The sequence below is a fragment of the Carcharodon carcharias genome, chromosome 23 (assembly GCF_017639515.1).
Source record: "Carcharodon carcharias isolate sCarCar2 chromosome 23, sCarCar2.pri, whole genome shotgun sequence".
Lineage (NCBI taxonomy): Eukaryota > Metazoa > Chordata > Chondrichthyes > Lamniformes > Lamnidae > Carcharodon > Carcharodon carcharias.
Window position 1 is genome coordinate 3,325,316 of NC_054489.1, and position 13,475 is coordinate 3,338,790.

At 48.5% G+C, this 13,475-nt stretch overlaps 1 protein-coding gene across 4 annotated transcripts in view; it reads right to left on the bottom strand.

The window, feature by feature from the left end:
• Positions 1-13,475, bottom strand: part of LOC121269076 (growth factor receptor-bound protein 7-like) — a 293,792-nt gene that overhangs the window by 92,761 nt on the left and 187,556 nt on the right. For all 4 annotated transcript variants that reach the window (XM_041173519.1, XM_041173521.1, XM_041173520.1 and 1 more), the window contains 2 exons: positions 11,642-11,828; positions 11,030-11,162 (listed from right to left, as the gene is read on the bottom strand). In XM_041173519.1, coding sequence (XP_041029453.1) covers positions 11,030-11,162; positions 11,642-11,828 — 320 coding nt within the window. The remainder of the gene's footprint in view (positions 1-11,029; positions 11,163-11,641; positions 11,829-13,475) is intronic.

A 13,475-nucleotide genomic window follows, 5' to 3' on the forward strand; every position in this document is an offset into this window, starting at 1 on the left:
CAATGCTGAAGGAGGCTCCATCTCTCAAGGGAGATATGATCGGGCCTGAGATCAGTTCCGACTGTGTGGGTGGACACCCCATGACAGTGGCTCTGAAGGTCACAGTGGGTCTCAACTTCTATGCCTCCGGCTCTTTCCAGGGGTCATTGGGTGATCTTTGTGGAGTCTCCCAATCAGCTGTTCACAGTTACATTAAGCTGGTGACGGAAGTTCTGTTCAGGCGGGTATTGACCATTATTCTTTACCGTACAGATGAGGCCAGCCAGGCTGAGCGAGCCAGAGGCTTCGCACCGATTGCTGGGTTCCCCCGTGTCCAGGGTGCTATAGGCTGTACACATGTGGCCATCAAGGCGCCAGTGGGTCAGCCGGGTGTCTTCGTCAACAGGAAGGGCTTCCACTCCATGAACGTGCAGATAGTGTGTGACCACAGGATGCAAATTCTGTAAGTCTGTGCCAGGTACCCTGGCAGCTCCCATCAAGTTTATACCCTGAGACACTCCCAGGTGCCGAGGCTCTTCAGTGCTCCAGCTCGATTGGATGGACGGCTGCTGGGTGACAAGGGCTTTCTGTTGAAGGTGTGCCTCATGATGCCTCTCCACCACCCAAGAACAGAGGCAGAGCTGCGTTACAATATGAGCTATGCCTCCGCAAGGGCGGTGATAGAGAGAACCATAGGTCTTCTGAAGATGCGCTGCTGATGCCTGGACTGCTCAGGGTGGGCACTACAATACCCCCCAGAGCGGGTGTCACTGATAGTGGTTGCATGCTGCGCTCTCCACTATCTGGCACTGGCAAGGGGGGACCTACTGGTGGGAGGGGATTTTGACAGAGCTCCACAGGCCACAAATTATGAGTTCAGCGCTGAGAAGAGGATCTTGGTGAGGAGAACACTGAGGGTGTGGAGGCAGACCTCGGTAACCTCCAGGGAGGCAGGGACACCAGGGATGCCTTGATCCAAGGCTCCTTCAGCCTGGCTGCCAAAGATCTGCCTCCACCTCACACCAGCACTACCGCCTCCATCCCAGATGTCTGAAATGACCCTTTCATTTGCACCCAAAGTCCACTCAATGCCTGTGCAATAAAGTATCAAGCCACTCACATCCAGCATTACAGACTGGTGTACCCTGCACTAGAAAGAAAAACTGTGAAGCATGTTCAGGCCATCGGAAACAAAGCAAATTTAATGTTATTGTCACATTGAAATCATTATGACATTCCTGTCACTGGTGTTGATGTCCACACCAGCAGACATACAAACTAAACATAAATGGACAGAAAATCACCCGTGAAAATCAGCTCGTGATTATGGTGCCTTAAACTTACCTTTTTGAGTGCTGGGTCTTGTTGGACCACTGCCCCCTGCTGGCAGCGGCATTTGAGGCAGCTGCTGACTCTGGTGTCTTGTTGACCAGCTGAGCTCAGGGCCTGTGTGAGGGCTGCAGGTCCGAGCACAACCCCAGGAACCCCTGATTCTGTCCCTGGAGCTGCCTCTCCATGAGAGTCTCCACTTTCTCAATGGAGGGGGCAGTGCGCTTGGCCATGAGGGTCAACACAATGCTCACGCAGCGCATGGACTCCTCCACAATGGAGACAATGGCACACACACCCTCATGGATCTCCACCAGATCCTCCTGCACATTCCGCTGGACATCCAGCATCTGCCGCCTGATAGACGACTCCAGAGGCTCATCATCTGCCTTCGACTGAGCATTGTCCTGGTCCCCAGCAGCCCTCTGACTGCCGGTGCCCTGGGCACTCTCTGCCTCCACCTGCACCTCAAGTGAGTGTGAAGTGCCCTCACCAATGTGCACCGACATTCTAGCCATCAATCTAATGCCCACCGAGTTGCTGGTATCTGCGTTGGTGCCTGGTTCAGAGAGTGTGACACAAGTGCAAGTGAAGCCTGGTTGTCCTCCGGTGTGAGGGGTGGTCCTTCGGAGTCCAGAGAGCGAGTGCATGCTGGCGAATCTAAAAGGGAGAACAATGACATGTCATTCGTTAAAGTCATCACACTGTCACTGTGCATGCCAGGCACCCTGGTGAGACAGTGGAGATCTGCATCATGGTGCCATCAACTTTCAATGATCAATGGGGACTCCAGGTTTGACGCTCCCATGAATGAAGAGACTGCACTAGGATGGTTGCAGAATCTGAAACTCTCACCTCTGTGCACTGCACTCTTACCTCCTCCTGGCACCCCCGCCTCTCTACGCCCAGTTGCACGGGGACCGTGCCAGCTCTCCAGCTCCAGGGCATCCTGCTCAAACCTGCTGAGCAGCAGCAGGTTGGGTGGGGCCTCTGACTGTAGGTGCCCTCTTGGCTTGGTTCTGGTCCGTCTTCTCCTGAAAGGACAGAGGAGCATTGATTAGCCCACTCTCAGGAACACCTCACAGGGCACATCTGAGCCTTGGCCCTCCAGCCACAAGACACTCAGTCCAAGCAGCCAGGGCTTGACCCCTTGACCAGCTCCAGCATCCTTGCCATTTGGCACTCAGACTCTAACACCCCTGAGGTCTACAGTGGACGGCCACACTTTAACACTTCCGCACACTGACCTGTGCCAACACAGTACTCACCCTTCCTGAGCACAGCAGATCATTGGACCTCCAGCACTGCACCCAGGAGCGCCGCACCACACCATGGCTGCTCACCAGCGCTGCCACCTCCTCTCATGCCCTCTTACTGAGGTGCGGCGGCCTTCACCTCCCTTTTGGCAGCCATCTCCTCCAGAAGAAGGGCGAGGCACTAATCCAAAAAGCGGGGGAAGGTGGGGACGAGTGCCCACCTGACCTACCCTCCTACTTGGCGACTCCAGCTGCACTCGACTCCATCAAGACATCACAGTACAGACGTACTCCTGCAGCAGCTTTTCTGTGGCTGCCTGGGCTCTTTTTAAAACCGGCCGCTGGGTCCCTATTGGACCCGGCAGCCGACAGGCCCCTGCCCCCGCTTGGCCCTTCCCCACCAGTGAAGAGCCGCATTTCACCCTGGGCAGCCCTTAGTTGGTGTGAAATCGTGGTCGGAGAGACCGATTGCGGGCGGTGAGCTGTTTCCTGGCCGTTCCCAGTCCCACTGGCTGTGCCCACCCGCCAACTTCAAAATTCTGCGCTTAATTACTGAGATGTTCAAAGTTCAGCAGTGGCCAGGTGAGTCTTTATGTTCCCAGGTGTTGTAGCACTTACCTGGGACAGGTGGGGGAAAGTCTATTTTCTTAGCCGCCATGTCTCAGTGCTTCCCTGGTCAGGCAATATTGCAAAACTATACAGAAAGGACAGAGTCTCATGTTTCCCTCTCATTCCACTCAAACATGCCGAATGGCTAGAGAAGGGACTGTAACTTTAAGACACTGGGTTCAGCAGTGAGCTGTTTAGATTCGGTTCTCTTACCTCAGCACTAAGTCTATTTATAGTGGACATAAATCATGACGCATGACCGGTGTCTAGACATTATATTTAATGTCACTAGGCAACACTGAGCAGACTGCAAATCAGAGCTCTGGATCTGACCTTTCAAGCATAACACTGGCAGATACTGAGTTAGTGAGCTCACCTGCACAGAGCCGGCACTTTAACGACACACAGGGGCTTCTTGACAATGGTCAGTAGTGTAAAATGGACAATATCTGAATGATCAAATGTTACACAGCTCTCTCCATTATCATTCCAATGACATCATGGAGAATGTAAACAGGGGTGGTGTATAATAGACAGCTCAACTGATATGAGCGGTGAACCACATGATCACATGATTCTCATGAGTAAGGAAGGCCCTTTGGCCCTTCTTAATACATCTATCCTGTGAAACTCTTTACTCCCCCAGTTAGTTTGCCTAATGATGCTGAGGTATTCACCTCCACCACTTTGCCTGCGAGCTGGGTCCAAAGGTCAACCACTCCCTGGGTTTGATTTTCACTCACCCTTTCCTGGCTTTAACAGAATAATAGTGACAACCTCAGGCTGGTGCTGAGAGCCTTCCCTTCCATGTTAACCCTCAGGAAAACCTACCTCTGCCTCCAACCCCAGCAACATCAGTTCCGATCAGCAAATACACTCTGGAATCAAAGGCCACAATGAAATCACACCACATGCCTCCCCACCCACCACACCTCCCCTTCCCAATGATATCCCAACACCTGACCCCCTGCCCCCTTCCTCATGATATTACACTGCTTAACCCCCTTCCCCATGGTACCCTAGCCCCTCTATCCAGCAGTCAATATGGAATACGCTTTGGAACACCTAGAACCACCTTGGACAATCAGCTGTTTGAACCAACAACAATAACTTGTATTTATATAGCGCCTTTAACATAAAACTGTTGAGGCAATTGCTTCATGATGATATGACTGCAACTTGAACAGGAGGTCTGAAAGAGGCACCTTCAAAATGCAGAATGGGGTCAAGCAAGGCTGTGTGATAACTTCTCTCCCATACCCACCTCCCCTCCACCAGATACCATTTACAATCTACCAACCTGCCTGGCAGTGGCTTTTCACATTACAAAAGAGTAATTGCCCTCTGGTGTCTTTATTAAATACCGTCTGGGCAGAAAACTCTTTAACCTCAGTCACATCTGTGCCAAAACTAAACTGACCTCCATAGAAATACATGATCTACATGGTGGATGACCACAGTGTTCTTGCCCCCCCCCGGACCAGGTTTGCAAGCCAGTCTTGATCTCTTCAATTCTATACACAAGAAACTTGGCCTGTCCTTGAATGTTGCCGAAACAAAACTCATATATCAACCCACAACTGGTCAGTCTAATATCCTGTCTTCCCCAAATGTTGAAGAAGAGACTCTGGAATATGTTGAGCATTTCCCACACCTTGGCAGCCACCTCTCTTGAAAGGCTACCACAGAATCACAGAATGACAGAATGAATACCATTGATGAGGAGGTCCAACAAAGTAGCAGCTGCACCAGCTCAGCCTTCTACAAACTACACCAGCGAGTGTTTGACAACAGAGACCTCCACAAGTCAACAAAGGTCTGAGTGTACAGAGCTGTTGTCATCGCCCACATGCCTGGGACCTGACTGTGTATCAGGAATACCCAAGAGCACCAGAGAAATCCCATCAGTAATGTCTCCGCCCCATCCTCTGCATTCAATGGGAGAGGCATCAACCAAATGCTAGGGTCCTTTTTGAAGCCAGGTCCACGGGCATGCAAGGAAAACTCCTGCAAAATCAACTTCAATGGACTGGACACTGTGTCTGGGTGGCCAAAAACTGTCTCACCCACCAGGTCCTCTTTTCTCAACTTTCAAATGGCCAATGTTCCAAAGGAGGACAAGGAAAACATTTCAAAGGCACTCTGAAGCTCTCCTTGAAGCACAGCAGCATTGATCTTAATGATTAGGAGGAACTTGCTACCAATCGTTCAAAATGGCGACAACTTGTCCATCAAGCTGCATCACGCTTTGAGTCACAACATCTTAATGATGAAGCAGAGTGGCATCTGAAAAGGAAAGAAGAGGAAGCAAATCCTGTACCCCGGATCCCACTACCTCATGGGATGTCCTGCCCCATGTGCGTAAAGATCTGCGGGTGGAGAATCGGCCTGTTCAGTCACATGGAGACCCATGGCTGAAACTCGTGATTCTGAGTAGTTGTCATTCTCAAATTGAGGGACAGCCAATGATGATGATTGTAATAAAACTTCGCAAGGCACTTTACAGGAGCTTATCAACAAAAGTTGGCACCGAGCTACATAAGGAGATATTAAGACAGATGATGAAATAGATTTTAAGGAGCTTCTTAAAGGAGGAGAGAGATGTAGAGAGGCAAATAGGTTTATGGAATGTCATTGCTTCCTGCTGAGTGTAACTAACCAGGTCAGGCTGAGGTTGTTGGAAGTCTAGTGACCTCTCTCAGTGGTGGCAGTGATAGTCTGCACACAGGAACATCATTCAATCACGCTCGTGGAATGAAAATGAGCACCTACGAGTTTCGATGGGGAAGACTGTGCAGGAACATATATCCAGATTTGGAATGCGTGAGGTGATGTTTGAATGCTCCCACTCCTGGCTGCCACACTAATTATAGCCCATATATCCTGCAGCTACAGTCAGCTCCACAATGCTGTGGTTTTATCACAGTTCAAGCTTGACAGCTCAGTGGCAGGTGGTGGTGCTGTGTGTATGTCTTGGTATTGGGGTGGGTCAGTGCTTTTTGTGCTATTTATGTACCTTAAAAATCTATCAATTTATCATAATCGCTGACTGAGTGAGCTCTTGATGATGTCAGGAATCTTCCTGTCTACCCTGCTACATCTTTTACCCTAGCCTGACACAATCGAGGGCTGGGGGTCAGGGTTCAGAGGCCAGAAGTCGGGAAGAGGCACCAACAGTCCAGACTCTCCCAGGCCACTACAGCAGTGAAGAACCCTAAATTCTTTAGGAGTTCTGCTGGGTCTCCAGAATTGTAAAGGGATAAAAACAAAAAACTGCGGATGCTGGAAATCCAAAACAAAAACAGAATTACCTGGAAAAACTCAGCAGGTCTGGCAGCATCGGCAGAGAAGAAAAGAGTTGACGTTTTGAGTCCTCATGACCCTTCAACAGAACTGGAAAGGGAAGTGGATCTGTCAAGGAAAATGACACCAATGGGACGTTGTGTTCGTGGCAGCCAAAACTCGAAGTGAGAGCATTCCAGCTTTCACTCTCAAACATGAGTCCATCCAAATCTCTGCTGTCTGCATCACCCCTGTGTTCACTGACCTACATTAGCTGCAGGTCTGGCAAAGTCTTGATTTATCTTGGAGCGGCATAACAGATATTTCAGAGAGCTGTGAGGTTAAAGAAGGTTACACTAGATAAGAAAGGGAGGGGTCATGGAGGGATTTGAAAACAAGGATAAGAATTTTAAGATCACGGAATTGCTTAAATGGAAGCCAATGTAGGTTAGCAAGCACAGGGGTTGATGGATAAATGGGACTTAGTGCGAGTTAGGACACGGTCAGCAGAGTTTTGGATGAATTTAAGTTTGCACAGGGTAGGATATGGGAGGCTAGACAGGAGGGCATTGGAATAGTTGAGTCTAGAGGTAACAAAGGTATGGATGAGGATTTCAGCAACAGGTGAGCTGAGACAGAGGTGCAGTCAGGCAATGTTACCTGAGATGGAAATAGAGGATTTCAGTGATGGCACAGATATGTGGTCAGGAGATCATCTTGAGGTCATATATAACACCAAGGTTGCAAACTGCCTGATCCAGTCTCATCAGTTGCCAGGGAGAGGGACAGAGTCTGTGACAAGAGGGTGGAATTTGTGGTGGAGAGCGAAGACAATGGACATAATTTAATGCCCTCCCCAGTGGCCAGTTTAGTGGTGAAGGGGGCATTTAATCAGGTGGGAGGGTGGTGAGTGGGGACCCCATTGCTTTCCGGCCTTCACTTCAACTAAGTCCATGTGGGAAGGCCCATGTCTGGCCTTCCTGACCAATCGCCAATTGAGGCAATTCATGCCCACTTAAAGGCTTCATCCCATCATTCCACTGCTGTTAGTATGTGGGGAGCAGGACAAGCCCAGCTGTGTGTGGTTGCTTGCAGATTTCTGGGGGTCTCATAAGAACATATGAATTAGGGCAGGAGTAGGCCATTTGGCCCCTCAAGCCTGCTCCTCTATTCAATAAGATCATGGCTGATCTGCCCCAGGCCTCAACTCCTCTTTCATGCCAGCTCCTCATAGCCCTCAACTCCCCAATATTTCAAAAATCTATCTACATCCTCTTTAAATACTTTCAGTGATCTAGCCTCCACAACTCTCTGGGGTAGAGAATTTCAGACATTTACTGCCCTCTGAGAGAAGAAATTCCTTCACATCTCAGTTTTAAATGAGTGTCCCCTTATTCTGTAACTATCTCCCCTAGTTTGAGATTGCCCCACTAGTCTTCTCAACATATACCCTGTCAAGCCCCCTCAGAATCTGGTACGTTTCAATAAGATCACCCCTAATTCTTCTAAACTCCAATGACTAAAGGCCTAACCTGTTTAGCCGTTCTTGATAAGTCAACCCCTTCATCCCAGGAATCAGCCTAGTGAATCTCTTTTGAACTGCCTCGAATGCCAGTATACCCTTTCTCAAATACAGGGACCAAAATGGCGCGCAGAACTCCAGTCTCCCTCGTTCAAAGGCATTTAGTCCCTATATGAGGGACCTGGCATCAAGAAAGTTGGGGGGTTGGAGGGGAGGGGTCCAGCTGAGAGCCATCCCTCCCCCTCCTGCCCTTGCTGCCAAACGCCTTCCCCCTCCTCCCAAATCCAAGCCCAGTGATCCCTGCCCGCCATCACTCACCTGGCCTGGGATCCAGCAAGGATTGGCTGTCAGCTCTCAAGGGGCGGGACTTGCAGCCCTGGGGTCCTTGATCTTGGGGAAGGCCTGTCACTGACCACTTAAGTGTCCGCTTGGCACTTAACACAGCAAGCCTTCTCAAGAAGAGGTGATACGAAACTCTGCCTCTCTAGTCAGCGGAAGAGACCCCCATTGTCCCATTAATACCGCCAATGGCTTCAGTCTTTCCAATCTTTTACTGGAGAAAATTTCTGTTCATCCAACATGGATATCCTTTTGAGGATCTCATCCTCAATGATCTCATCCTTAATGAGGATGTTGGGCAAACAATTTGCTAATTAGAAGGCAATAGAGGGATGAAGAGAGGAGGTGATGAGATAGAGCTTAGTGTCATCAGTTTACATGTAGGAGCTGATCTGATTATTACGATGCAATAATCAGTGCGGGTGTAAAAGCGGTAGAAAATGAAAATCTTGCATTTATATTTCCCAATTTCAGAATGTTCCAAAATTCTTTACAGCTGATTAAATACTTTCAAAATGTTGGAACAGTTATACTGTGGAATAATCAATGTGAGTGAGATAACAGAGGGTGCTAGCTGGTGATGTTTTGAAGCTAGCCCACAATTGATGAGGTGGTTGTCCCTAATCTTCTCCAGGTGCGATGTGGGTGTCCACCAATCCACTGAGGAAATGATCACCTATCATTTGACTGGAGGGGGTCAAATCTGCATTTCTAAAGCCCTTGGGTCAATATTTACAACTGCTTTAACTAGACTCCACACTCATGCAACGTGACACCAAAGTCAATTGGATCCTGCGTTTTTTTGAAACAGGTGTTCCTATAACCACCCTTTGTTAAATAAAGCCTCTGCAATGTCACTGTTTAATTAAGAGATTAAGGTAGGCTGTGTTTGCTTGCCTGGGGAGTCTGTCATCAAGATAGATATGCAGAAGATCACACACACCCCTCTGCTTATCACATTTTCTGACTCGAGACAAATGGCACTGAGATATCAGCCATGTCTTGGCTGGTTGCATGTTCACTTTTGAGTCAGGAGCCAATATTGATGGAGTGCTGCAGTGTCAGTGATGCTGTCCTGTCGATGATGTTAAACTGAAGCCATGTTTAGCTATTCCACTGGATATTAAAGTCCCTGTGACATTGCTCAAAGGGCAACTGTCCACCTTTGGTCAAAAATCATCAAAATCAGGATAGCCAAGATCGCTCAAACAGCAAAACAACAGCCATCATTATTCTGGGAAGCGGGACTCACTGGAGTGATTTTGACTTTGAAAGAAAAAGAAACTCTCGCATTTCCATAACACCTTTCGCAATCACAGGCTGCTACAAACTGCTTTCGGGCTGATGAATTACAACAATCACTATGCTTCAAAAATAATGTAGGAATTGCAGCTGCCAATTTGCACATAGCAAACTCTCACAAACAGCAATGTGATAATGACCAGATGATGTGCTTTAGTGATGTTGATTGAGGGATAAGGATACTGGGGTTAACTCACCCGTTCTTCAAAGTAGGATGATGGGATCTTTTACTTCCACCTGAGGGAACAGGCAGCACCTCCAACTTAACATCTCACCTGAAAAGCTGTCCCTCTGACACTCCAGCACTCCCTCAGTACTACCCCTCCAACAGTGCAGCACTCCCTCAGTACTGCCCCTCCAACAGTGCAGCACTCCCTCAGTACTGACCCTCCAACAGTGCAGCTCTCCCTCAGTACTGACCCTCCAACAGTGCAGCACTCCCTCAGTACTGCCCCTCCAACAGTGCAGCACTCCCTCAGTACTGACCCTCTGACAGAGCAGCACTCCCTCAGTACTGACCCCCTGACAGTGCAGCACTCCCTCAGTACTGACCCTCCAACAGTGCAGCACAGCCTCAGTACTACCCCTCCAACAGTGCAGCTCTCCCTCAGTACTGCCCCTCCAACAGTGCAGCACTCCCTCAGTACTGCCCCTCCAACAGTGCAGCACTCCCTCAGTACTACCCCTCCAACAGTGCAGCTCTCCCTCAGTACTGCCCCTCCAACAGTGCAGCACTCCCTCAGTACTGACCCTCCAACAGTGCAGCACTCCCTCAGTACTGCCCCTCCAACAGTGCAGCACTCCCTCAGTACTACCCCTCCAACAGTGCAGCTCTCCCTCAGTACTGCCCCTCCAACAGTGCAGCACTCCCTCAGTACTGCCCCTCCAACAGTGCAGCACAGCCTCAGTACTGACCCTCTGATGGTGCAGCCAATCCTCAATTCTGCCTGTCTGGCAGTGTAGCACCTTCTCAGTCCTGGTCTCAGAGCATCAACCTAGATTATGGTCTGAAGTCTCTCTGGATGATAGTGGCTCAGATCTTTGCTAATGTGACTGAAAATGTAATTTGAGAGTGGTTTAACAGGAAGCTGATATTGCCATGTGTACACAATTGTCAAAAGTTAGAAGTTCAAGAACTATGAGGTGTTTCAAGTTGTGGGAAGGGCCTACACTTAATATGATTATTATTTTCCAAAATATGCATGCTAACATCTTAGTGACACAGAGGGCCCTCCCCTACCTTGCTTACCTTCCCCTCCTCCTCTCCTCACGCCCAACATGCCCTCTCCTTTCCCCCTCCCTAACCTCTACCCTACATACTCTCCCCTCTCAGCTTTACTCTTATATCAGGTGACATCTCTGAAGGGGAGGAAATTGGTGACAGATAATTCACGCTGCGCTTTGTACTCACATGTGTGCCTCCACCTGCTGGAGCCTTGGAGCTGTCGCTGAGACTTGGGGAACTGGACAGATTGCAGAGTTCGGGAAAAGGGTTCGGGATGGTTGGGAGTGATGTTGTTTGAAGCTCTTCCTCCTTCAGCTGCCTGTAATAAATTAAGAATCCATTAGCAACAATGTAAATAACCTTCAGTACAGAGAACTATTGAAGGTGGTGATCATTTACTAAAGTCAAAGGTAACTTCAGCTTTTGGGAACTTGGGAGTTTATAAAAAGACGATTCCTCTCCAAACTCCATTGGAATCCCCCTCACTGACCAATGTCCTAGGGTTTCCAAAGGCAAATCCTAATACAAAGGTATCTCCCTTACTCTCGCTCCAACTCCTGTAAATCAGGTCCATTAACTGAGGTAAATCACTTTCCACCACCTCTCCTTTATTCTCACCCCTATATCTCTGTCCAGCTTCTGTCCTGTGACACAACTGGGCTGATGGTTGATATTTAAGTACAGCTTCTTAAGACCCCATCATAGCCTAACCTGCTCCATTTTAATTTGAATTCATGCTTGAATTTTGTAGAGATGGGAGTGTTAGCTTGGGCTGTGATTGCTGTAAACTAGTGTTACCTTTTTACTTGTATGTGAACAGGCTGTGACCTCTGAGTCAGTGTGGGATGAGATCCAGGTTGGCTTGAGGCCATGTGACCATTGGGCAGAATCGATGCTACGTCCTTCTGCAGATTTCCCGCTTGGTACAAGTTGTCCAGTCTGGTGCTCACATTCTGCTCCAACATCATAAAGTCCATATCAGCATCTAACAGAGAAATGACAGATAATTAATCACCTTCTAATCAAGGGTGTGTGAAAACCCCATCCACCCAGTGAGGTATGAAAACCCATAGGGGAGGACAGTCCCTCCCAGCGTAGGCCTGAACCCAGCGGGGCAGGACAGGCCTGCCTAGTGTTGCCCTGAGCCCTGGGGTGGTGGGGGAAGGATAAACCCACCCAGCATGGGACAATTATATCATATGCTGTGAATACAAACTGGAGATTGAATTGTTCTCCAATGGGATTAAAGGAAACAGTGGGAAATGAGAGACATAAATTAGGGACAGCATCACATAGAGGCTGGTTCAGACCTCTCTGCAGATCGTTGCCCAGGCACCAAGTACATAATCCCTCTGTTACCTATTGAATCAGGAGTCTATCCACCTGGGTTTACATTGCCTGATTTTTTAAAACTTCTACTGAAGGTGATGATTCTGACTGCTGTCTAGTTCCACAGACAATGGCACCTTCCAGTACTTCATCTGCGTCTGTAAGGCCTGCAGAGTGCTGCTGAGTTTCTTGCCTGTGGGATGAATCTGAACTCACTCCATTCTATCCTTACGTCTGTACAAGCGTTACATGCCAGATAGCAGTGATAAATGGTCGTCTCCCAGGCCTCTTTCCCATCCCTTTAATCTAAAGGCTCTCGATCTGACTGCAGCCTTTCCACTGATATCCAGTTGGCTAATTGAGCACTATTTAGGAATCTACCTTGGGACGTTTTTAATCTCTATTTCTCAATGTCTTTTTACGCAGAGCATCCATTTGCTGAAATGTCTCTTCCTTAAGTCTATCTACAGGTATCCATTATACAGTCCCTTTGCCAAGTCACTTCACTGAGCTCTGCTGCGGTTGTGAGATATAAGCCAGAGGTGAGGAAGGGACAGGAGAGATGAGAATACAACACAGAAGGAGGCCATTCAGCCCATCGTGCCTGTGCTGGTTCTTTGAAAGAGTTATCCAATTAATCCCACTTCCCTAAGATAAAAGCAAAATACGGCAAATGCTGGAAATCTGAAACAAAAACAGAAAATGCTGGATAAACTCAGCATGTCTAACAGCATCTGTGGAGACAAAAATCAGAATTAATGTTTCGAGTCCTTATGACTCTTCTTCAGAGCACCCCATTTCCCACTGCTCTTTCCCCATGGCCCTGAAAATTCCTTTTCAAGTATTTATCCAATTCCCCTTCTGAAAGTTCCTATTGAATCTGCTTCCACCGCCCTTTCAGGCAGCGCCTTCCAGATCACAGCAACTTGCTGGATAAAGAAAAAAATTGTCATCTCGCTGCTGGCCTTTTTGCCAATTATCATAAATCTATGTCCACTGGTTACTGACCCTCCTGCCAGTGGAACCAATTGGGTGGGAAGCCTGAGCATTGTTTCTTTTATTCAGACCCTACCCTTCTTTTGACAGTCAATTTTTGCTTGTAATACAAAACAAAGAATTATACATTAGACCCAATTTTCACACTGCCAGTAACACTTGTACAGAAATTGTGGACAATACACTGGGGCCCAAGAGAGCAGAGCCAACTTGGAATGTTGCCCTGCGTCTGCCAGTCCCAGTTGGCATAGGTTTCAAGGGACTCAGGAAGATCCTCAAAGGAACCATCTATACCGGGTCTTGTGGC